The 25,221-nt window shown below is 63.2% G+C and overlaps 1 protein-coding gene across 2 annotated transcripts in view; it reads left to right on the forward strand.

The window, feature by feature from the left end:
- The first annotated feature begins 246 nt into the window (after positions 1–246).
- WNT7B (Wnt family member 7B) overlaps positions 247–25,221 on the forward strand; it is a 32,546-nt gene continuing 7,571 nt past the window's right edge. Inside the window, exons 1-2 of one of the 2 annotated variants that reach the window (XM_004589423.2) lie at positions 247–630; positions 19,306–19,532. In XM_004589423.2, the coding sequence (XP_004589480.1) occupies positions 560–630; positions 19,306–19,532 (298 nt within the window). In that variant the 5' untranslated portion in view covers positions 247–559. Of the gene's footprint in view, positions 631–3,725; positions 4,270–19,305; positions 19,533–25,221 lie in introns of those variants that run through there. The other variant, XM_004589422.2, reaches the window with a different exon arrangement.

Below are 25,221 nucleotides of genomic sequence, written 5' to 3' on the forward strand. Positions count from 1 at the left end.
GCGGGCCTGGGGAGGGGTCCTGAAGGTAGCCGCGTTTGTGTGTCACCGGGGAGGGAGGGGAAGAGGGAGGGGAGAGACCAGGAGCGAGGGAGAGAGCGCGCGCGGCGCGAGGAGGGCGGGCGGGAGGCGGGTCCTCCTACCTGGGGCGCGCTCGCTCGTTCTCGGCTGGCTCGCCCGGGCCGCGAGTCACCTGGGGAGGCCGACAAGTGCGGACACATTGGCCGCCGCGGCGCTCGGCGAGGCGCGCACGGCCCCAGGCAGCTGCGCCCAGTGGAGGCAGCGCCCGCCCGCCGGCCGCGCCCGGCCCTGGGCCCCCGGCCGAGTTCGCGCAGACCCACGGTCGCTCAGCGGGGATCCCAGGTCGCGGCCCCCCGGCCCGCGTCACTCCCCCGGGGCTCACCATGGTGGCAGCGCGTGTCGAGTGCTCGCGCGTCGCCGGCCACCCGAGCCGCAGCGCCGGCTGAACACGGTGCACTCCGCCCCTGCCCGGCCCCTACCCGGCCCGCGCGTCCCCTCCGGCCGCCGCCGCAGTCTATGGCGCAGCCCCCCTCCCTGGATCATGCACAGAAACTTTCGCAAGTGGATTTTCTACGTGTTTCTCTGCTTTGGCGTCCTCTACGTGAAACTCGGGTGAGTATTCCTGCGAGCAGGGCCGAGGCCGGCGGGAGGTGCCGCCTCCAGGGAGGCTCTCCTCGCCTGGAAGTGAGGACCCGCACGAGGCGGGGGAGGGGGACAGGGCAGCTCTCCGGCTCCGGGGCCGGCCTGCGGGTCGGTCCCTTGTCCCAGTCCTGCAGAGGCGCAACCGAGTCCCCCGGAATCGGGGTACTCCTTGGGGGGCGCCGAGACCAGCGCGGGAGGGAGAGCGGGTAGCGGAGAGCGTGCCCGGCGCGTACTTTCACCTGTTTGGGCTCAGGCCCCGGGGGTGGGACGCGCCTTTCCTCCCCCGGGCTGCGCCGGGCGCCGAGCCCGGGCCGAGTGCTCACGCCTGGAGGGCGCGCCGGGGCGGCGGGTGGGGGGCGTCGGGCAGCCGCGAGAGGCCGGGCCGGCGCAGGGTGGGTGAGTGGGGGGGACGCCCCCAACCACCGTGCGCTCAGGCCGGGCACCCGCCGCGGCCCACGGTCTCTATCCATCACCCCGACGTGTTGAAATTACCTTGACAACTCGCCGGGCTGGCTCGGGATGGGCCGCCTCGCGCTCGGGCCCCGGGCCCGCGCCCCCGCCCGGGGCCCTGGGTCGGCCCCCTCTCCCCGCTCCCCCTCGCGCGCCCGGCGGGCCGCGCTCGCCGCTCGCTGCGGTAGCTGCTCCGAGTCGTATTTCCACATTCCTGAACCCAGCCGAGTCCTTACCTGTTGAGCCGCGATCTCCTTTAGACAGACTCTGTCTCGGCCTCACGCTGGATGGGGGTGGAGGGACGCTGGGACCTGGAGGAGGCGCGCTGTCCCTCCCCAGCGGGGCGCCGTGGCCCAGCCGGCCGACTCGCGCCCCTCGCACCTGCCGAGGACCCGCGCCGCGTGCGCCTACTGTGCGCAGCCTCGAAATGGGTCGCGGGCAAGGCTGGGAAACAGGGACGCGGGAGAGGCGGGAGCCCAAGCGGAAAGCACCCACCACCTGAGGACCCTCTCGCGCGTCGCCCGCCCCATCCAACCTTCTCCCCTCCGCCATGTTACAGAGGGAGAAAGCGCGTCCCGGAGGGGCAGGTCCGGGGCTTCGTGCGCGCCCTGGCCCAGCAGGTCCGGACGGGCGGGTCTGTGGTGGCCGCCGGTGGCTCCGTTTATTGTGGGGCTGCGGGCAGGCTGTGTGCCTGGCTGTTTGTTTATGGAGGTGGGGGGCCCCGCTAGGAGCCCGCTGGGGGTGGGGGCGGGGCGGCGGGTTCCCGGTTGCTCAGCCTGGGGCAATGGCTCCCTTGCTCCCCAGAGTGATGGACAACCCGTAATACTGCCGGGGCCTCAGCGCCACGCCGGTCCTCTGCCCTTCAGCCCTAGAATTAGGAGCAGTAAGGATTAAGAAACCATGCCGGAGCCAAGCCATGTCCGCAGGGATAAGTGGTTGGGGTGGAAAGAGGGGACGTGGGGTGGGGGATGAAGGGCGGGCGCTAGCCCGGTCACTGAGCACTGCTCTGGCGTCTATTTCCGGCCAGCAGAGGGGCTGCTTCGGGGCCTTCTCAGACGTGCTGTCCCCTCTTGCCCGGAGAGGAGGCAGCTCTGGCTGTCCTAAATGGCAGCGAAGGGGCGAGCTCCCAGCACCCGCACCGGCCTCGCGGGGAAGGTGGTCAGAGAGCCAGGCACGAGGTGGCCCAAGCCGCCCTCTGGGTGATTGGCTTTGTCCTCCGGCCCCACCCAGGGAATCCCAAAATGAGGAACTCCTCCCTGTGGTGTGTCCCCTAAAACACACACTCCCCCACTTCAGGGTTTCCAAAAGTCCCCAAGCACCCTGTGGGGTCACTGGGAGAAAGCCAGAGGCCCACCCTGCCGCGTGCTAAGAGCAGAGGAGCGCCTAGCTGACCCTCCCTAGGCACCTGGCCCTGCCCTCTTTACACAAGCTGAGCAGCAGGCCAGACTGCGGGGGTTAAATGATCTGGGTCCCCGGTGAGCAGCTGTCCAGACCAGTCCCTTAAGGCTCCTAGCCTGTGTCTTTGGGTGAGTTCTTGAATTTCTTAACCTCTCTGATCTGATAAAAAGCAGAGGGGGATGGTAGCCCTCCCTCACTGGAAGCAGGGAGGGTATGTCCCTGCCCTTCTCTGCGCAAATGCCCTGGGCTCCTCCCAGCAGCACAGCCCAGGAGCTCAGATTGTGGGTTACCCAGAGTCCGTGTGTGTGGAGGGGAGAGGTGATGGCAGGTCCAGCCACGATGCCCTTCAGCCCCGGGGAGGCTGAGGTGGGCTCACCTACCAGCCCTTACACCCCCCTGGACAGGGTGGGTCCCCAAAGCCGGATGCACCCTGGAGTGTGAGCACAGTGTGCTTAGGCAGACATCATCCCTCACTCGGGGTCCCCGCTAGGCTGAGTACCTTTCTTGTCCCAACCTTGGAGGAGGAGCGGGAGAGAGGGCCAAGCCCTCCCCCCTCTCCGAAAGCACCTGAAACCCCCGAGGGTTGAAATGAGGGAGGCCAGGCCTTCCGCCTGGATGCTGACGCTGTCTCCACCGCGGGTGCGAGTCTGGGAGACCCAGCCGCCGGGGAGGCTGGAGACACCGAGACTGCCTAGTCCCGGCCACGCCTGCTTTCTGCCAGCACTCCAGCCTGCCCTAGCAGAACCTAGCACGGGGAACCTTAAATCTATTTTTCGAACTGGAAAATAAAACTTACTGGAAGAAGAGACTGTAGAGAAAACTGAGTCCTCAAAGGGACAGCAGCGGCGGGGGAAGCCAGAGGGGCTTCTGTGCGGGGAGGGCAGCACGTTCCCGCCGCATCCCGAGGTGCGCCCGCACGCGTCCGTCCGCAGCCCCGGCCTGGCCGGCCTGGCTGCCTGCAACGGGGGGTGCGTGGGGTCGTCAGTCAGCACCCAGGCGGGGACGCAGCACACGCGGCGCATCTGTGCACGCACACCTGCGCCCTCGGCCCGCCCACGCACCCGCAGGCACACGCAGCAACATGCGCGCACACGCAGCCCAGAAGCAGCATAGGCTTCCCCGCGGGTACCTCGCGGTGTCCACACCCAGGTGCACCCTTCAGAGCCAGGGCAGAGCCTTGTGGCTCGGGAAGATTGGGGTGGGGGTGTTAGGCCAAGAGCCTACTCGGGCGAGCCCTGGGGGCGGCTCCCGCCGCGCGCTCCGGTCAGCCTCCCCTTTAAAAAAACCCGCCCGCGGAGGAGGCGGATGTAGGGGCGGCCCGTCCAATGGCAGCTGCCCGCCTCGGGAGACTTGGAGACGTGAGCCGAGCGAGCTACAGAGCCGGTTCACACCGACTGACGGACAGAGGGCCAGAAGGCCGCTAAGACCGGTGCGCTGACCCCGGCCGGGTCCCCGCCTTGCACTCAAGTCCCAGGGTCCGCCGCTGCCCCAGACCCAGCGCGATGCGCGGCCCTGGCGGCGGGACACGGGCGACCTCTGGGCCTGGGCCAGCGAATCCCGGTCCCTAGTCCCGCGCCGCTGCCGGGCATTCGGGAGGGCTGCGAGGACCCCAGCCTCGGTGGACCCAGACACCCACCCCACGGGGCCTGTGCAGCCCGGCCGGGCGTCCCGGCTCACCATGCTCCTGCTGTCGCCACGCTGCGCGCTGCTTTCCGTCTATTGCCCGCAAATCTTTCTCCTCCTGTCCAGCGGCAGCTACCTGTGAGTGCCGCGGGCGGCGCGCGGGTGGGCGGGTGGGGTTCCCGGGGCCTCCAGCGCTGGAGCGGGACGCAAAGGAGCCGGGGCGGGGGCTGGGAGGGGCTCTGACTTGCCTCACCGGCCTTCGCTGGCCAGGTAGGAGCACCTGGGAGACGACCGCGGTGGCGGGAAGTCCTAGCTTTGGGGTCGGAGGACAGTGTCGGGAGAGCGGCCGGATAGCAGGCGCAGATCCGGCTGTGCGTACCTAGCTCGAGGTCCAACCAGAGAGCGCAGTGTGGATATTCCCCTGTGCGCTTTGGCTGCGTCTGGGACCATCGAGGGAACCCCTCCGCAGATTAACCCGCGCGGTGCGCACGACCGTGCTACACTTTGGAGATACGCACGCTCGCACCTGGTGTGCAGCACACACGCTGGCACAGTTGTGCACGCCGCACCCCACCAGACAGCGTCCCGGAGCTGGACCCCAAAGTCGCTGCGACCTCTCGCACTTGATCCATGTCCTGGGAGACTTCATACCTGGGGGCGAGGAGGGTGTGCCTAGCGCGCGGGCGGCTGCGGTGCGCCCAGGTGTCCGGGCCGAGGGAGCAGGCAGAGCGTGGGCGCGCGCGCGTTGGATAGGGCAGTGCCCATCAGGTTCCGGGAAGCTCTAGGCCGGGCTCAGGGAGCTGAGGGGGCACGTCCGCGTAGCGGTGGCTTCCCCGGATTCCTAATGGGACGCATATGCTCTGGCCTCTGATTTGAAAAGAAGTCTGATTTATGGGACCGCCGTTTGGGGGAATTTAAGCTGGATGCTACTGATTAAACTTCAGAGCCAGCTCGCCCTCCCTTCCTCTCCTCTCTCCCCTCCCCCGCCCCTTCCTTTACACGCGGGCCACGTCCGGGGTCGCCTCACGCGGCCTCCCGGCTCCCCGCGCCGCCCCTCCCCCGCGCGGCCGCAGTCCTAATAGATCGCCGCTCCCCACCCCCTTTTAATAACGACGCCGCCAATTTCTCCTCCAACTCCTAGGAAATTACTATCCTACCAGTTTTCCTTCTATAAATAGTCGCGCATCTTGAAACAAAAGTTCGCAACCACAGCCAGATGCTGCGAGGCCCGCGGTTTCCCGGGCTGTGGGACATAATTACAAGGTCCGGGCGCAGAGAGCGCTCCAGACCCGGCGGGCAGCCCCGGCTGCTGCGGAGGCATCGCCTGTGGGACGGGAGGGGGAGCGGGCGCGCGGCCACGGGAGAAGGAGGCTGAGACCCTGGAGGGCCGGAGGGTCCCCTCCCAGGCAGAGGATCGGTTGGGAGGCCTTGGCCTCGAATCCGCTGGTGTCTCTTGGCACCCCAGCTTCCCTTTAGCGGCCCGGCAGCTCCCGGGCTGGGAAGGAGCTGTCTCGGCGGTGGCCCCGGTGCTCACAGGGACGATTCCCGGGTGGAACTAGGTGCTCTGGAGCAACGTGTGCAGGGCGGGGTGCTGTGGGAGGTGGACTGCCGCTCTGGAGACCCAGAGTTTTCCTTTGGATTAGCTCCCCCATCCCTCCTTCCTTGCAGAGGCTTGCTCCAGGCTGTGCTCCTAAGAGCAGGGCTTGCCCACCGGCTCCTGGGCAGGTTCTGGAGTCCAGGGTGGGTGGGGGCCCCTGAGGCACACATGGGGCCGCCTTACCCTGTGTGTCTGCTGAAGCACCAGTCCTGCCTGCTGGGCTTTGGAAGGCAGGAGGGTGGGCAGTCAGAGACTGAAAGGCAAGGCTCCAGCAGTGAAAGAAAGAGGCAGCCCAGAAGGGTTCCCCTGCACCCCCCCCCCCCCGCTTGAAGCTCAGAGGCCAGCCAGGTGGGTGAGGAGCCACAGGTGGGAGTGGCCAGGTCGTTCCAGTCTGGAACCTTCCTTCGGGTATCTTGGTTCCCAGGTTCCCACGACAGGGAGACCACGGCGGGCGGAAGTGTGCTGGGAGCTGCTGGAGGTGGGGTCCCCGTGAGCCCACCCTCCGTCCAGCTGTGGAGTCTGAGGGCACTAGGGTGAGGAGGGGCCCTGGGTGGAGGCATTTTTCTGCTCCAGGGAACTTTCTAGAAGGCATCCCTTTGCTGGGATCACAGACCCTGGCAAACAGTTGATCGGGCCCCTTTCATCTGGGCTGCTCTCCCAGCTCTCAGTGCTGGGCTGTGGTCCGTACGCGGCCAGTCCCAGACGCACGCCTGGGCGCCTTACTGATGGAGTTGGACGGGTGTGCTGGCCTGGAAGGCATACTGAGCTGCACCGGGCAGCGCTGGCTACCCTCACTGGAGCTCCCGGGGCCTCAGGAGGTCAGTGAAGGTTCAAGACAGGGCAGGTGGGGGCCACAGGCTGGGGCCGGGGTAGAGGAGGGGCTGTGATGCTGGGGTGGGTGGCAGGGAGGCCTGGCCTGGGGCTGGAGCCAGGACTTAGGCACTGGGCCACTGTCCCAGGCAGGCCCTTCCAGTCTTGGCCTCTGTCTCCCACCCAGATGTGGGGGTTGATGTGATGAGCCCCCCCCAGGTCTTCCGGTATAGCTCCTCATGGTGACCGCCTGCTCTTGGCGCCAAGTGACTCATGGTGACAGCCTGGTTACTCACCGACCACCTGGCTGGGGGGTGGGGGTGCTGGCATTCACCACTGCCCTGCCAAGGCCTAGAGCCTTTTCTGGGCTGCCGCTGTGGCTTTGTTGGTGATGCCAGCGCACTCCCAGAAGCGCTTGTGGGCATGACCCCTGTGGGGGGGCAGGGTGGGTGCATAGGTCAGTCTCAGGGAGGGTATCCAGGGATGGGAGGGGCTTGGGAAGGCCGTGTGCCTGCCTCCATGACATGGGACCCCCAAGCACCCCCCTGGCTAGAGGCTGACCAAGGTAAAGCTCCCTAGACACATCCAGGGCATGGGACTGGCACCCTCAGGCGCAGGGGCCACGGGGCATCCTGGGAGTGGGTCCTGACCCCTTCTGCCGAGTGAGGGGGGCCCACACCTGCCTCCTCCCACACGTTTGTCTGCCTCATGCACAACCCTTTAGACCAGCCTTCCTGGAGTCCACAGAGGCCCAAGGATGGGCGGGTGAGCATGTCTGGGATCCGACCTGGCGCCACCTCCCGCTGCCTGGTCCCCTGCTCACAGGTGGCAGCTCCCACCTGTGAGAGAGTGCAGAAGGGCTGGGAGGGGCTCTTTTTTCATCCTCAGGTGCTGGCCACACAGAGGGAGGAGGAGTGAACTCACTACTCAGGAGGGCTTCCTGGAGGAGATGACCTTCCCACGGGGTTTTGAAGTGTGGGTAGGAGCTGACTCCTGGGAGACTCCTGCAGGGGCTCTTTCCTGCAGAAGTGAGCAGATGTGGGAGGGCCCAGAGAGGAGGCAGCCCTGAGGCGTGGAGTCCAGGTTGCATTTCCCTGCCTGAGCTGGCCGGTGGTGTCTGGGGAGCCTCTGGGAGGTCTGGTAGCCATGCTGCTGGCTCAGGGGCACTCCACTCCTTACACTGATGCAGGCCCCTCTGCCCTTCACCCTGTGACTGCCTGTGGGGAACCCGGAGCCCCTGTGCGCTCTGTCCCTGGCTGGCTGGGCAACATCAGATGGGCGGTATCTACTGGAGGGCCCAACAGCGAGTGCAGCCTGGGAGCTGTCCACCTCCTCAGCAGGCTCCCCACCACCATCCCTGCCGAGGCTGCCATTTTGCATGGCTCAGATCCTGCTCCAATGGGGCTCCACTCTCCTCCCGAGGGGACAGGCGGCCAGGCGCCCTCCCTTGTCAGATGAAACCCGGGCCCAGGGCTCTCTCGGGCTGATGAAAGGGTCATTGTGTGGCGCGGGCCGACCGCTGGCCCAAGACAAAACCTCCGTTTGTCCTCGCTCTCCAGCATGGGGCTGGGGGCCTCCCTCGGGCTGGGCCCAGGGACGCGGTGGGGGTGGGGACAGGTGCACACCCTCCTTTCTTCCTGCTCAGCGGCAGGCCCCCTCCTCGCCCCCCACCTAAGGCAGCCTTGCCCCTGACAGTGGCACGCTTGGGGCAGACCAAGTGCCGCGGGAGAGGCTCTGTGGGGCTGGGCAAGCACCCGCCTGGGTGAGGGGGCTGCTGGGGGCCTGCATGAGACCCTCACTCCTGTCCCGTGCCTCCTGGTGTCCAGGGAGAATGGGAGACACCCAAAATGCTGCCCCCCATGCACTGGGCAGCCCGGGGCACTGGCCATGCTTGAGGGGTACCCAAGTGAGCATCACGTGTAAGTGCACCCCATGATTTGCTGCCCTGGAGGAGCAGGCCCTGAAGGCTGCAGGCCCAGGAAGCAGCTTCCCTGCCGAGAGCTAGGACATGTCCTGTGGTGGGGGTCCCTTTCTGCTGAGGCCCCAGGTCTCGGGACCTCTGCACTAGGAGAGATGACAATCACCGCCTGACTGAGGGCTCTGATGGTGTGTGTGTGTGTGTGTGTGTGTGTGTGTGTGTGTGTGTGTGTGTGCGCGCGCACATGGGCGCGTAGAGTGGGGCCCAGCCAGGTGATGGGTTTGTGGCAGCCTTGGAAGCGTCTTTTCCTTCCCTGGCCTTGGCATCTTGCCTGGGTGGGGGTCCAGAATGTTCCCTCAGACCCCTCCTGTCCCCTCTGCCATTCCCACTGCCTGGAACTCGCTCCTCACCAGGAACAACAGAGAAAGAGACCTGCCCCCATGGTCCCCTCAGCAGAACCCCCCAGCCCTGGGCAGGGGGTGTGGTCCCTCGGGACGCTGAAGAAGGTGCTAGGGCAGGGAATCCCTGGGTGAAGACTTGGGGACCTGCACAGGGCCGGGGCCCTGGGCACAGCTTACCCCAGCCCACTGCCTCTTGAAGTGTCCTGGCTGGAGCTGCTGCTTCTCAGTGGTGGCAAGTGTCTTTCTTGCTGGCCCCAGGCTGACCATGCAGGTGGCAGCCGTGGGGACACCCTGAAACCCCTTTTCCCCAGGTCCCAGTGTCCTCTCCAGCATCTTTAGGCACAAGGCAGGCCATGTACCATGACATTCCCCTCTGCAGGGAAGTCCTCCTTGTAGTCTAGCCTGATCCAAGAGCTGAGTTTGAGGTCAGTGCTGCTCAGAGCCCAGAGCGACCCTGGCGTTTCCTCAAGACCATGTATGGTGGAGATTCCTGCCAGTGGGATGGAGGTGGCCACCACAGCTGGGGATGGCATGGGGATGGCATGGGGATGGCATGGGGATGGCATGGGGCGCCAGCACAGGCAGAGCTCAGAGAGAGTTGGGGGAGGGCGAGTGACCAGCTGGCAAACTGTTGGAGCCTTTGGCCTTGACACTGCCCTTCTTAGAGCTGAGCAGGTGGGGACCAGGGGCCCGGCGCCCCAGAGACCTCCATCACTTCCTGAAATTGGCGTTTGTATGACTACAGCTGGAGGCTGTGTCTGGAGTTCACCCTGCCCTGCGGCCTGCGGGGAGGTAGCCGCTGGCTGCCCGCTACCCACGGGGCTTGGCTTCTAACCCGGCTGCTCAGACACTGTCCAGGGCTGCCAGGAAGGCCAAGGAGCTGGTCCCAGCCTGGCTAAATGCCAGCAGTGCCTGCCAGCTCCCTCCCACCTGTTCCACCCGCTGTCCGCCCATCCACCTGTCCACCTGTTCTGAGAGCTCAGGTTGGCGTTCTGATCACCCAGGCCTGCATGGCACCCCCACGGCCGATAGAGCTAGGGCTTCAGCTGGCTGTGTGGGCTGGGGGTGTCATCACTGTCCCCGTCTATGCCACGGGAAGTGAAAGAAGGGTCAAGGGACAGGCCTAGGAAAGAGTGTTGCTGGCTCTTGGCACCCCGAGTCTGGTTGCAGAAAGGACCACGCTGGGAGGTAAGGAAGAGGGGAGAACTGAGGAGAGACCTAGGAGGGCTTCCCAGAGGAGGAGGTAGCACCAAGCTGGTTCTGGAATCCAGCTTGGCTGCTGGAGGAAACAGGTAGGGTGCCCTGGAGGAGAAGATCCAGTCCAGCATGGCCAGAACCTGCCCCTGCTGTGATGGACCCTAACAGCCAGGGGAGGTCAGAGGTCGGTGTCCTGAGGCTGTGGGGTCACGAGATCCTGAGGTCAGTGTCCTGAGGCTGAGAACACCCCAGGAATGGCTCACCCACCTGCACAGCACCCTCAGCCCTGCCCGCCACCTGCTTCCTCCCAGGGCCGCCTGATTTCTCTCCAGGGTGGGGTCCCAGGACGCCAGGCCAGGAATGCCAGCTATGTGTGAAGGGTGGGAGGGCAGCCGCAGCGGACACTCTGCTCTCCTCCCAGGGAACACTGCGAGCGGCTAGCGGAGAGAAGCAGTGGCCTGGAAAGCTCGCGGGGGCTGGACCCACGGGTGAGGGCTGCCGCCCCCACCACGCAGACAGGCACACTGAGGCTGCACACGGCCACGCAGAACTGAAGCACAAGACCCCGCCCCCTGGGGCACCCTTTAGGGTGCAGCATCAGGTACCTGGACCAGGACTTTCCCTTTGCTCTGCAGGTGGACAGGGCCTGGCTGTCTGTCACCTGCTCTCCCAGCCCCTTCCTGCCCCCAGCTCTCCTGGGGTATGGGGGGAGGGGGAGGCGTTTGCTCAACCTCAGTGATCTTACCTGTAAGGTTCAGCCTGAGGGGCCCCAGTAGGGATGGGTGCGGCTGGGTGGGGGCAGGTCAGATGAGCACCAACTCCCCCCCCCCAGGGTCTCGGCCCGGCAGAGGGGAGGTGGGTTGGAACGGCCTAAGCCCTGTGCACCTGCTGGCAGAACTCTTCCGAGTCCTCCCTCTTCTGTGCTGCTCCACTCTGGCCCTGGATGAGTCGGGAGACTCTGGTCAGGGCAGTGGCTGCTGGTGGCCAGTGGCCAGTTGAACCTCAGGGGTCCCTTGTCCTGCACGCTTCTCTTTCCCATGTGGCCTTTGGAATCACTCAGGCCACTCCCAGCCCCAGGACCCTACTCTGTGCCCCAGTGCCGACCTGGGCTCCTGACCCAGAGAAGGGCTTCCTAGAGCCCACCTGCAGGAGAGGTTGGCACATGCAGCCCTAGGGTGGGCGTTGGGAGCCAGCGCCACCCTCCAGGGATTTGCGAGTTACTTCCTGGACGAATGGACCCGGCGTGCCTCCCTGGCTGATCACAGATAATTAGAACATTCTTCAAATATTTCGCCAGAGGATGCCCAAGAGGGAAGAATTGCAAAGTGCCCTGGGCCAGAAGCGTGGGTTGCAGGAGCTCAGGGTGGCTGGGAGCCTGGCTGGGGCAGCAGCTAGAGGCCAGAGGGCCAGGGGTCTGGCCCTGGATTTGGCCAGCTGGTCCCCACCTCCCAGAGAGCTGGGGGAGGGGTGTCTGTGTTTACTCACCCGGTGTAGGGTCGGGGCAAAGGTGCTCATTTCCAAGGCCAGCATAGCACCTGGCCAGCGACTGGACATTGAGGGTCCTGACCCTGAGGAATCGCTACTCAGAATGGCCTGCATGGGGGAGCGTTGGTGGAGAGGCCAAGGAGACCTCCCCAGGGAGGGGTCTATGTGGTGGCGGGATCCAGTGCAGGGAGGAGGAAAAGTCGGGGCGGGATCATGGGACTTGGTGCATGCACAGAGTGATGTAGGGTGTGCACTGGGCCCCTTGTGGCTGGCTTCTGTGTCCCTGGCTGGAATGGTCACTAAGGATCAGCCAGGGCTGGGGCTGGACAGTGGCCGGGCCTGGCGAGGGATGGGGAGGGTGGGCTGGGAGGCGGATGTGCTGTCTGGGGGACCAGGCAAGGTCCCAGCTACTGAGGCCACCCTCCAGAAGGTATAGGATCCCATACCTCCCCAAAGGCATGCTGGCCTGGACCTTGCTTTAGGGACATCCGGAGTATCAGGGCTCCCAGGCGGGGTAGGCTGCTCCAACCTGAAACCCAGGGTTAAGGACAGGCTGAAGCAGAAGCCTCGGGACCCGTGTTGGGAGTGGGCAGGTGTTCAGCTCCAGGAGGGTGGGACCAGCCCTGGGCTGACGCACCTGTGTCCAGGCTGCGATCTGTGGGGTGGTCTACTGGGGATTCTGGGACCCTCGAGTGGAGGCTCCAGGCCCTCTGGGCATCCTCAGGACGTGGCAGAAGTTCCCTGTGGCCGGTTGAGACTGTCCCGTCACGAGCACTGCTGGACCTGGGGCTGTTCTTGCCAGTTTTCCGTTCTCCACTTTTCCTTTCTTTGGGAGACAAAGCTTTTCCACCATCTCTTTACTTGCTTAGTAATAATGCCTTTCAAGGCCAGAACTGGGCCAAGCTGACGACACAGGGCCCGGAACTCAGTCTGGGTTCGCACATGGGTGGCAGGGGACCACATGACCACGTGACCTAAGGGTTAAAAGGAGCAGTAGCTGGACAGACTGCGAGCCAGACCCACGTGCAACAAGGGCATTCCCCGTGGCATCTCAGCCCCTTTGCCCAATGCCTGCCCCCTCTCTGACTGCTTAGATAGGAAAATACAGCCTGTCTCGTGGCCAGCTGGGAGCCGGGACAGTCACAGAGGGTGCTTGAGGCTGCCTCAGTGGCCTCCCATGGGGCGCTGGCCAGGACAGGGGCACTGCTCTCTGTGGCCCCAGGGCTCAGCCCAAGTGACAACGGGTACCCCTTGCCTGCCTGGCCTGTGTCCCTGGCCACTGAGGCTGTCCGAACTCTCCACACCAAGATCGCTGTCCTGGCATGTGTGTCTGGACTGCCTCCCTGTGCCCATTGGACTGTCGTAGGCTCCAGGCTGATACCTGAAGGTCTGTTCCAGGCACAGTACACAGTGTGGGTCAGGCTGGGGTCCTTACTTGCCCAGAAGCCTGGACCTGTCTGGGACAGCTATGTGACTAACCCTCCTCCCGAGACACCTCGCAGCTCCTTCTGTGCCTGAGTAGGGCCCACCTCAAACACGGCTGCACCCCTGATGCAGTCTCCTGGTACAAGAACACAAGTGACCAACCCCTACCTCAGGCACCAGGGACAGAAGGAACTGGGTGACCGGTGCGTCACCAGGAAGCGTTGGTGGCAAGGCCCTGCTGGCCCTGTCCTCTCCTTGCCTCTACAACTCCTGCACTGGGGGAATATGCCGTCCTCACCACGCTGTCCCTGGTTTCCCCTAACTTGGGAGCAACGAAGGGCCCTGGAGTCCAGGCCAGCATCCTGTGCGAGCTCGCAGTGCCAGGGTGGCCAAGTACCACCATCACGGGAAAGTGACCCGGCGGCCTGGGCAGCCTTCCCCTCAAAGCACGGTGGGTGAGTCCCAGCAGGGGATCGCTAACCCAGGCCCCAGGTGGACTCTGCTGCCCCCAACCTCAAGGTCCCCGGCCTGGCTCCTCTGGCTAAGGGTATAGGAGTACAAGGTCCCACCCAGGTACCCCAGGAAGGGCTAGGGGATTCCAGGCTCTCCATGTTCCAGCAACTGGCTTGCTGCCTTCCAGGCAGAGGGCCCAGGAAGGACGGGCTGTGTGATGGGCAGCCCCTGTCTCCCTGAGCACCTGTTCTTTGCCCCAGGCAGGCACCCACAGATGTACCACCTGGGAGTGACTGTTGGCTGGCTTGCTGTCTTCGAGTCCCTTGTAGGGAAGCCTGCAGTACCTCAATTGCTGCGTGGTCACCTAGTGCTGTGTGTCTGCGCTGTCGTACATGTGTGCCTCTGAGTACTGACCACGAGGCTCAGGCGCTGAGAACACTGCCCTGCCCGCAGCCCCCAGGTTCCCTCTCTCCCAAGGAGAAGTGCTTGTCCCGGACCTGCTAGGGCTGACACCTGCCTGCCTTCCCGTGCCTGCGAGTGTGTGTTTTTGTTATTTTGTTTCATTGTTATGCTTCATTGTCTGTTCTGCTGCTGACTGATGGTCCCCGGGGACTGTCAGCCCCCAGTTGTGCAAAATCCTTTGGGGTCATCTGCACCTGTCCCACCTGGGCACAGCCCCAGGAGAACTCACAGGCATGGAAAGGGGCCTGCAGGGTCGAGACCGTCAGTATTGGCCACGGCAGTTGGTTTCGGAATGGATAGTGTGGGCAGAGGAACCTGGCCTCCGTGTGTCCCATGGTGACAGCAGTGGCACCACCACTCGTGCCTCATGGCGCAGGGACACATGGGGCGGCCTCACCCTAGCCCGCTACCTGCTCCCCATCATGACCGGTGACTCGTGGCTGAGGCACAGTAAGAGAGGCATGCGGGGAGAGTAGGCTCTGGGTCCTGGCCGGGCAACTCTGGCCTGACCTGCTCCTCCAGGACTCCAGTGAGGCCGGCTAACGCTGCTTCCAAGGCCTATCCTGCCACTGCTGGCCAGGACGGCAGCGGTGTCTTCCCCAGGGCATCCCCGCTACGGGCACATGTTCTTGGGGGTCTGCTCTGCCCTGCCTGATCTGGGGTAGCCTTGGCTCAGGTGCTTGGCGCTACCCAGCAAATGTCCCCTCCAGTCTCTGCTTACCTCTGGCTTGAACACAGCCCCCCCTCCGCTGCAGGGGCAGACAGAGAAGGGGGTGTGACTGTGGGGTCAGACCCCTCTTCTCTGAGAGCCTCCAGGGGCCAGCCTGGGGCCATGGGCAAGGAAAGTTTCCAGTCATGCAACCTGGCCCACCCTCTGGCATGTCGCCCACGTCCAGAGGGCCCTGTGCAGTGGATGAGCCTGAGCAGAATTTTCCATGGAAAACATCAGCTGCTGAGTTGCAGACGGCCCCAAGCTTGCTTCTGCAGCTCATGGGGGCCGGCTCTCCTGGGGCACCTGCTATCTGCCCTGTAGGCTGGCTGGGCAGTGTGGCCATGGCTTGGCAGGGTCAGGCTCGCCCAGGGTGTGCACTGGGAGAGTTTCCTGAGGGCAGCCAGACCGCAGTGGCTGCCATAGTCGCTGTCCCCGTGAGTGAGTGGCAGGGAGGGTCTGACGCAGGACGTGTCCTGTGGGCAGGCAGTGCACAATGAACAGATGAGGCTTCTGATGCCCAGAGCTGAGGTGGGACTGTGCTGGCCGGCCTCAGTGATCCTGTCGTGGGATGGGCCACACCTGCTTGTCCGGTTGCCACTGGTCGTTGCTTCTAGAACATTCCACTGCCCCACCAAGCCTCATATGCCCCGTCTTTGGTGCTTCTAAGTGTAGCTGGGGGTGCCGCTGCTGGACCCCTCTCTCCTTTCCCATGTGTCTGGCTGCGTTCTGTCATGTTCTCATCAGCCGTGCCGGGGGTCCTGGCTTTCCTTTGCCTTTCCCAAGGTCTCAGTGAAATGTGGCCCCGCCCTTGCCAGTGGCCCGGGCGTGCGTCTTCGTGAGAAACTTGGCCCTTTTGTGTTGAGTTGTAGTTCTTTCAGATGCAATTCTCTCTTTTTTTGAACAGTTTTTTTTTTTTTAAGATTTATTTATTTTTATTGGAAAGTCAGATATACAGAGAGGAAGATCTTCCGTCTGATGTTTCACTCCCCAAGTGACCACAATGGCTGGTGCTGCACTGATCCGAAGCCAGGAGCCAGGAACCTCCTCCAGGTCTCCCACGCGGGTGCAGGATCCCAAGGCTCTGGGCTGTCCTCGACTGCTTTCCCAGGCCACAAGCAGGGAGCTGGATGGGAAGTGGAGCTGCCGGGATTAGAACTGGCGCCCATATGGGATCCCGGTGTGTTCAGTGCGAGGACTTTAGCCGCTAGGCCATGCCGCCGGGCCCTCAGATGCAATTCTCTCTTACTTATTTTAAAGTTGGAGTTACAGAGAGAAAGGATGAGATGGAGAGAGGTCTTGCATTCTCTGATTTGCTCCCCAGATGGCTGTAAGAGCCAGAGTTGGGCCAGGCCAAAACCAGAAGCCAGGAGTTCCATATGGGTCTCCCATGTGAGTGACAGGTGCCCAAGCACTTGGGCCGTCCTCTGCTGCTTTCCCAGACACATTAGCAGGGAACTGAGTCAAGTGGAACAGCCGGAGCACAAACTGGTGCCCATATGGAATGCTGGCACCCTTGACCACAGCTTGATCCACTGCACCACAGCGCTCGCACCAGCTGGAATTCTTGAATCTGGTTTATTCCGACACAGGGGGATGCCAGGATGCAGCCCTGTCCAGAGGTTGCCCCCGCCCGCTGCCCCTCCCAGTTCTAAGCAGAGGAACTTGTATGGTCTCCAGGGCAGGGGGAACTATGGGTGGCCCTGAGCAGGGGAGCCATATGGTCAGACTGGGTACTGGTGGGGTGGGCGGGTGGGACAAGCTAGCCCGTAATCTGCTCCTGGCCTGGGCTCTGCCTTGAGCCCTACTTCCAGCAGGGGCAGCAGGGGACTTGGTGGCCAGGGCCTGCAGCAGGCATCTGGGGTAGGCAGTGTGGTGGCATGGTGGCCAGCCGAGGCCACCCGTCCCCCCCAGTTCCCAGGCTCGGTTTCCAGGAGCTACAATTACTCGGTACTGAATTCCCCAGATTCCAGCCCATTCCCTGCCCCACCCTCACACACGGGCTTCCTTCACCCAAGCCCAGGGCTTTTCTGCCCATTGTGCCCGTGGAAGACCCAGGGGGGTCCCAGCCAGATTAGCGGGTGGGGCGGTGGGCGGGCTGGGGATTGAGTGTCGGGCAGGCGCCCTGGCTGCAGCACGTGCTGCGGGCTTGGCTGCGTGGGGACTTTCCAGCTGGCTTTGGGTGCTCAGCTGCCCTGGAAAAACACTGACCACTTTCTCCCAAGCTGGGTTGGCAGGCAGAGAGCAAAGGAGGCAGAATGGGAAGTGGGGGTGCCCAGAGCAGGGTTCCCTGGTGGTCTCCCCTCACTGAGTGTTATTTGGGAGTGGGATGCAGGTCCCCAAGTGGGTGGGAGCCTGGCCATGCCCTCCCTCCAGTTTGCTGCCCTCCTTGCATGCTTGCCAGCCACCGCGGGAAACAGGTGGCCAGTGCCCAGAGAACCCAGAAGATTCCCTTTGGACTTGGCAATTCCGTTCCTAGGTGTGTGCCTGAGATGAAAAACGGGGACTGAAGCAAAACGTGTCCCTGCACGTTCAGGTTGCCGACAGGTGCACAGCATCCGGGTGTCTGCCAGCAGCGAGGAGATAAGCAAAGCCAGACACAGGCAGGTGCTGGGCTGTTGTCCAGCCTGAACCAGGATGGGGACCAACTTGGGACGCAAGACCGAAGCCACCTTCTGTGGGGTACTAGCCGCGAGTGGGGCAGGAAGCAAGGCTAGGGGTGGGGACAGAAGTGGGGAACCGGTGGACTGCCTGTCGGTGTGTGGCTTCGTCTGTGGGCCTGCGTATGGGCCTGAACTCACAGAACTTGGCTGACATTGTTTGTGTGCAAATTTCAAACTTCACTAAAACAGCAAAGCTGAAATCCTGGCGAGAGTGAATGTGACAGGTGCGGCCGCCTGCCGAGGGCTTGAGGTGTTACACAGGGACACCTCTGTCCAGCACCCGGCAGCGCAATCTGCTGCTGCCCAAGAGTCCCCTGGGGGACAGGCACAACAGCCACCCAAAAGCATTGTCCCCCAAAGGCTGGCATGGTGACTTAACACTAATCCTTTGTAAGTGCCGGTATCCCATTTGGGCACTGGTTTGTGTCCTGGCTGCCCCACTTCCAGTTCAGCTCCCTTTTGTAGCCTGGGAAAGCAGTCGAGGACGGCCCAGAGCCTTGGGGCCCTCCGCCCGCGTGGGAGACCCAGAAGAGGCTCCTGGCTCCTGGCTTCGGATCAGCTCAGCTCTGGTTGTTGTGGCCATTTGGGAAGTGAACCAACAACTGAAAGATCTTTCTGTCTCTCTCAACATTTTCCCTTTCCATTAAAAAAATAAATAAATAAATCTTTAAAAAGTGAGGAGTGGCTGGCACAATGGCTCAGTGGCTAAATCCTCACCTAGCGAATGCCAGGATCCCTTCTGGGCATTGATTCATGTCCCAGCTGCCCCACTTATCTTCCTGCTCCTTGTCTGTGGCCTGGAAAGACATTCGAGGACGGCCCAGAGCCTTGGGACCCTGCACCCGTGTGGGAGACCTAGAAGAAGCTTCTGGCTCCTGGTTTCTTTTTCTTTTTTTTTTTTTTTTAAAGATTTTATTATTATTGGAAAGCCGGATATACAAAGAGGAGGAGAGACAGAGAGGAAGATCTTCCATCCGATGTTTCACTCCCCAAGTGAGCCGCAACGGGCCGGTACGCGCCGATCCAATGCTGGGAACCAGGAGCCTCTTCCGGGTCTCCCACGCGGGTGCAGGGTCCCAATGCTTTGGGCCGTCCTCGACTGCTTTCCCAGGCCACAAGCAGGGAGCTGGATGGGAAGTGGAGCTGCCGGGATTAGAACCGGCGCCCATATGGGATCCCATGGTGTTCAAGGCGAGGACTTTGCTCCTGGTTTCTGATTGGCTCAGCTCTAACCATTGCGTCCACTTGGGGAGTGAACCAGTGGATGGAAGAGCTTCTGTTTCTCCTTCTCTCCATAAATCCAATCTGCCTTTCAAACAAAGATAAATCTTTTTAAAAAAGATTTATTTATTTTTTTTAATTACTAAGTCAGATATACAGAGAGGAGGAGAGACAGAGAGGAAGATCTTCCATCTGATGGTTCACTCCCCAAGTGACCACAACGGCCGGTGCTGCGCTGATCTGAAGCCAGGAGCTAGGAACCTCTTCCGGGTCTCCCATGCGGGTGCAGGGTCCCAAGGTCGTCCTTGACTGCTTTCCCAGGCCACAAGCAGGGAGCTGGATGGGAAGTGGAGCTGCCGGGGTTAGAACTGGCACCCATATGGGATCCCGGTGTGTTCAGTGCGAGGACTTTAGCCGCTAGGCCACGCCGCCGGACCCAAAGATAAATCTTAAAAAAGAAAAGGAAGGATGAGGGATTGACTCCAACAGTGGCCACTGTGGGCAGCCTTTCCCATGCTGCTTGTCAACGCCATGCAATGGTGCCGGGGGCAAGGCAGGTGCTTCCTGCGGTCACTTCATGGAGAAGCGGAGTACAGCCCGTGGGCCTGGCTCCCCACAGGCAGCTTGCTCCTGGGGCATCGGGGCGGCGGGGGGCAGGCAGGAGGAGCCCTAGCAGCCCCGGACTCCTGGTGCCAGAGCTCTGTGTGTCTGCTTCCAAGGTCCAGGACAGGCAGGCATGGCTTCCCCAGGGGTTTGCTTGGTCCCCGAGAGGCTGGGGAGGGGTGCCCGCTGCCCGCCTGGCCTCACACCACTGTCTCTGTCTCGCTTTGCAGAGCACTGTCATCCGTGGTGGCCTTGGGAGCCAACATCATCTGCAACAAGATTCCTGGCTTGGCCCCGAGGCAGCGTGCCATCTGCCAGAGCAGGCCGGACGCCATCATCGTCATCGGGGAGGGGGCACAGATGGGCATCAACGAGTGCCAGTACCAGTTCCGCTTTGGGCGCTGGAACTGCTCGGCCCTGGGCGAGAAGACTGTCTTCGGGCAGGAGCTCCGAGTAGGTAAGGGCGCCTCCAGACCAGCGTGGCCTCCCAGTGGACGTGGCCTCTAGGCTGGCATGGCCTCCCAGCTGATGTGGCCTCCAGACCAGCGTGGCCTCCCAGTGGACGTGGCCTCTAGGCTGGCATGGCCTCCCAGCTGATGTGGCCTCCAGACCAGCGTGGCCTCCCAGCTAGCACGACCTCTGGACCAGCGTGGCCTCCCAGTGGACGTGGCCTCTAGGCTGGCATGGCCTCCCAGCTGATGTGGCCTCTGGATTAGCGTGGCCTGGCATCAGGACTGGGGGCCTAGGGCCCAGGTCATCCACTGGCTGCCCGTGGTCATGCCTCATTGCTGAGCGGAGGCAGCCTGGGCTCTGGGGACATGAGGCCGCAGGCTGGCAGCCTGGCAGGCGGGTGCTCTGGTGGTCACGGAGAACACGGGAGTGTGTCACTCAAGGCATGGGGACCTTGGTGGCTATGCTGTCCCCAGGACCCCTCCTCACTGCTCAGTTGAGGAGACTGAGGTCGTGTCGGGGGTCTGCTCTGGATTTGAGCCCTGCCAGCCCACTGTGGAGCCAGGTCTCATCCCTGGCTGACAGCAGGTCCCCATGGTGTGTGAATGTGGTGGTGGGGTACCTGAGCCTCTTCTGGTACGTGCACATAGTAGGCTTTCTATGAACACACCTGGGGGCACACAGTGGGATTCCCCACTGTGCACCCCATGGTGAGGGGTAGTGGGGGGCATGGGTGCCCAGCAGCAGTCCTGCAGGATGTCCAGCCCCAGGCACGGCCTGTTCTCATCCTGGAGTATACATGAGCTTGGCCTGCTGAACAGCCCCACTGCTGGGGCCCAGGCTGGCCCAGGCTCTGCAGAGCCTGGAATGCCGGCATGGGGCTGGGGGTGGCACTGGGGAAGCCCTAGGGGCCGCTTTGCGGTGAGCAGCCGTGGGTGGCACCTGGCGCAGCCAGGAGGGTGGCACCGCCCTCTCCCTGAGGCCCTGCCACCCAAGTGCAGCTGCCACGATCCAGGTGCCCGTCGGGCAGGGCGGTGCGGACACTCCTGCCTGCCGCGGTGTGGGGTATGTCATCACAGGTGCCCACCTGCCTACTTGGCCCCCACCCCCGAGGCGTCAGGCTCCGAGGCAACTGGGAGCTTCCCCCGCCCCAGCTGAGGGACTAAGCCTGCTGGCCAGTGTGAGTGGCCCAGAGCCCCTGCGGGAGCCCAGGGCTAGTGCAAGAAGGTGGGGGTGGAGAGGGTGACAGTCCGCTCAGTGGTCGACTGAGTGCTAGAGACCACCCGACATGTGGGGTCCCCGTGGCCACCCAGCATCTCCCTGCGGCCAGGCCCCAGGTGGGGTTTGTCACTCCTGTGGAGGGAGCCCCATGGCCACCTGCCGATAATGGTCATGCTGTATTCTTCCTGAGTGTCCTGTTGGCTGGGCTGCAGTGGGTGGGTCTGTGGTTCCACTCACGGGGGAGGGAGGACTGGGTGCGGGGGTGAGAGGTGGCCCTTTCCTGGAGGATTAAGCCACAGCCAGGGCCCCTGGGGTCCAGTTTCTTCCTTGCCCCTCCCCCTTTTTCCTGGTCTCAGACCCCGCCTGCAGGAAGCCCACCTGGATAACTCAAACCATTGGGATGAGAAGACTGGAGGCAGAGGTTTGGGTCCAGCTGTCCACACTCGCTGGCTGCATCTCCTGCCACTTCTTGTCCTCCCAGGAGTGACTGCTCCTCCCCCTTTCGTGGCTTCCAGGCCCTGTGTCTGCCTCCCTCCACGGGGTCCCTCTGCTCTCTGACCTGTCCTTGGCCCCGCCTCCCCCATGGCATACAGCTGCAGGGGGGTCCCACTCCGCTGCCGCTCACTGCCCTCCAGCTGCTCAGTTCGGCTGTCCGTGCATCTCTCCTGGACCACGGTCAGGGCAGAAGCGTGGGATCCGTTCCCTGCCCTGTGGCCACCGCTAGGCCTGCTTCTCTGGTCCTTGTTGTCAGCCGTGTCTCCTCCACCAACGCCCTTTACTGACACGCCAGTCGCTCCCTCCCGAGCCTGCAGTAACTCCCTACTCCCCCAGGTGAAGTGGACACCTTCATCTGGTTGTCCCCTCTCCTGTTCCCCTTCCTTCTGGTACAAAGCAGAGCTCCTGCCACACGTGGCCCCTCTGTGCCTCCAGGCCTTGGCTCCTGGGAGCCCCTCCCTCCTGCCAGCGCCTCTTCTCCTGGGGCCATCTCTCGCTCTCTCCTCTCCCTCCAGCCACCCACGCCCCAGCAGAGTGGGTCTCCTCCAGGCTCTCCCTGCATGCCATGCTGGCCTGGTGTGCTGGATCTGGCTGCCCCGACAAGGCCCAGCACCAGATTGGTACAGCTGGTCGCAGGCCTGACGGGCTGAGCTCAGCTGGCAGTGTATGCGTCACAAGTGGTCTGTGTAGGCTCTTGGCTCTGCCCAGGGCTGGCTGCAGCAGGAAGTGGGACTGTGACCTAGGGGTCCCGCACGCAGGACAGAAGCTGGGAGCAGCCATTGAAAGCCGTGCCAGAGGCCGAGGGGCACAAGAGGGGACTGCTCTGGGTGGTCCCTGCCTGCAGCCTTGGCTACATCTCAGGGTGTACTTTGAGGACACCCCTACCCGTGCCCCATTGAAGGCCCAGTGTCTGCAGTACCCACTGAACTGGCTCCGTGCCCCCAGGCCTAGGCCACCCAATGCTCCCTGTTGGGTAGTTGAGCCGTGCTGGCCTCGCCCCAGGGCCCGATGGGTGCCAGCTGCTCAGCTCCTGAGAGGTGGGTCAATGCCAGCTCTGGCCTCGCTCCTCCACTGCCGTGGCCTCCCGCCCCTCCCTGTGCCTGGCAGCCTCTGGAGTCCTCACCCAGCCCTGTTTCTGTAGCAATGGGGCGGGACTAGTGGCCCAGGCCCTTCCTTTCTGCTGGTGACTGGCAACAGGCTTGAGGGGGAGTGGGACCCCCCATGTGGGCTTGGGGGTTGGGGGAGGCAGCAGAACCAGAGTAGGGGCCCCAGTATCCGGGAGAATCTGTTGGCGACTTGGGCCCTAGGGAGCAACACGGGGAGTGTGTCACCGGATTGGTGACCCAGGAGAGCCGGGACGGCCCAGGCCAGCCTGCAGGTGCGGCCACAACAGGCAGGCACCAGGCCCCTGGAGCTGGAAGCCAGAAGGGTTTTTTTAGGAGTGGGCTGAGGGGAGGGGGCAGAGGTGGGCCCTCCGCATACTCCCCCAGCCACTACGCCCCGCCCCTGAGCCCAGAGTCCTGGGATGGGGCTGCTGCTGTGTGCATGGGGGCCTCCCCGCCCCCATCCTTCCCTGCTAACACCCCCAGCTGCCAGAGGACGCTGTGCCCCACCCATCATGTGCCAACCTCAGACATGACCAGGCATAAGGGCCTCCCCTAATCTGCTCATGTGAGTTGCCTGGGGGACAGTGGTGCTGAGCGTGGTTGGTGAGCTCGGCACGGGGCTGGGTTTGTGGGAGCCCTTTGTCACATGCAGGGGGCCACAGCACATCCCCCATGAGGTGTGGTCTAGGGGAGGTGGGGAGACGAGAGAGGGTGACCCACGTCCTGCGGATTGTCCACCCCACCCAGCTGGTAGAGCAAGCCCAGCTGAAGGCTGAGGGCCATGTGGCCCACGCTGGTGGCCACAGGTGACCTCTGGGCATGGACGTGCGCACGGACTTGCCCATGCAAGGGGAGTGTGGCGCCCTGCTAGCTTGCTGCAGGCTGTGGACACGCTCACCTGGCCAAACCACCTTTCTTCCTGGACTTCTAGAAACATTGGCCAACCCCTGCGATTTACCAGCGCTCCTGTGGTTCTGTGGCTCTCACAGGGGATGGCAAGTGCCCCACATGGCTGGGTCAGGGCAGAGAGGACCTCTGGACCCGGGTTCTCCTGTGTGGTGCAGGGCAATCCCCGATCCTCTGACCGAAGACAGACGTTACATGTCAGTCCCTTTGGCCCTTCAAGCTGCCTGTGTTGAGTGCCCACTGTATGCCAGGCCTGGTGCAAGCCCAGAACACATCGACTGGGTCCAAACTGGGAAACAGTTTGTTGGCTCCAGCCTTGTGCCAGCTGCACCCCTGGGGTCTGCCAAGCCCAGATGCAGCATGCTGTATGGTGTGATCACCCACCCCACCAGCTGTACCTGCACTTCCCAGGCTCCAGCAGCCAGGGCTCCAGGACAAGTGCAGCCTTATGGGCCAGAATCAGAAAGGCATCCCACTCCAGCGTGGTCTGGGACTGTTCCAGGATGCTGATGGACAAAGAACCTGTAGGGGGGGGGGCGGCCAGTGGTCCAGCTCCTGTTGTGCAACCCTGGGTATAGCCTCATGTCCTTGGTGGCTCAGTGTACCCATGTGCACCAGAAGAACTGGGGGGCAGGAGGGCCTCCCCTTAGGCCATACCTAGCTGCCCATTCCAGCAAAGGGCACAGAGCACTGGGTGGGCGAGGCCCAGCCTCCGAGGGCCAGGCCCAGTGCCAGGAAGGAGCCGGCTCGGGTTCTGAGGCCCACACCCCGGGAGGCCGGCCTGCAGAGAATGGTTGAACAACCCCCCCCCCATACCCGAGGGGGCCCGGAGGCTCAGAGGCCCGGGACGATGCAGCTTGGCCGCCACACACAGGCTGCAGCCCTGGTGCAGGAGGCCAGGAGGGAGGTAGCCCAGGGCAGTGGCGATGGCTCTGAAAGGACCTGGCACTGTTGCTGCCCAGCGGGGGCACGACCCCTGGGAGGGCCGCCCTGGGTGGGAACAAAGGCCTGGTTGCGCGGGCGGCCGGCGTGTTGGGACCTGGTGTGGCTGCTCCCCGTGTTCTGTTTACGACAACAGCGGGAGGAGCTCGGTGGGGAGACACTGACTCAGCCGGCAGGCGGGGCCGGGCGCTGCCAAGGGACCTGGGCACCAGGGAAGCCAGGAAGGCTGGGCAGATGCATGCCAGGCAGAGGACAAGATGCATACACCGCATACCCACATGCACCGATAGTGCGCAGCTGCACCTTCATACACACAGACCTGAATCTCACACACTCAGACACACAGACCTACAGCCTCACACACTCAGACACACAGACCTACAGCCTCACACACTCACACACACAGACCTACAGCCTCACACACACAGAGACCTACAGCCTCACACACTCACACACACAGACCTACAGCCTCACACACACAGAGACCTACAGCCTCACACACTCACACACACAGACCTACAGCCTCACACACTCAGACACACAGACCTACAGCCTCACACACAGAGACCTACAGCCTCACACACACACAGACCTACAGCCTCACACACTCACACACACAGACCTACAGCCTCACACACTCACACACACAGACCTACAGCCTCACACACACAGAGACCTACAGCCTCACACACTCAGACACACAGACCTACAGCCTCACACACTCACACACACAGACCTACAGCCTCACACACTCACACACACAGACCTACAGCCTCACACACTCAGACACACAGACCTACAGCCTCACACACTCACACACACAGACCTACAGCCTCACACTCACACACACAGACCTACAGCCTCACACACTCAGACACACAGACCTACAGCCTCACACACTCACACACACAGACCTACAGCCTCACACACTCAGACACACAGACCTACAGCCTCACACACTCACACACACAGACCTACAGCCTCACACACTCACACACACAGACCTGGATCTCACACACTCACACA

Source organism: Ochotona princeps, chromosome 15, assembly GCF_030435755.1.
Source record: "Ochotona princeps isolate mOchPri1 chromosome 15, mOchPri1.hap1, whole genome shotgun sequence".
Classification (NCBI taxonomy): Eukaryota; Metazoa; Chordata; class Mammalia; order Lagomorpha; family Ochotonidae; genus Ochotona; species Ochotona princeps.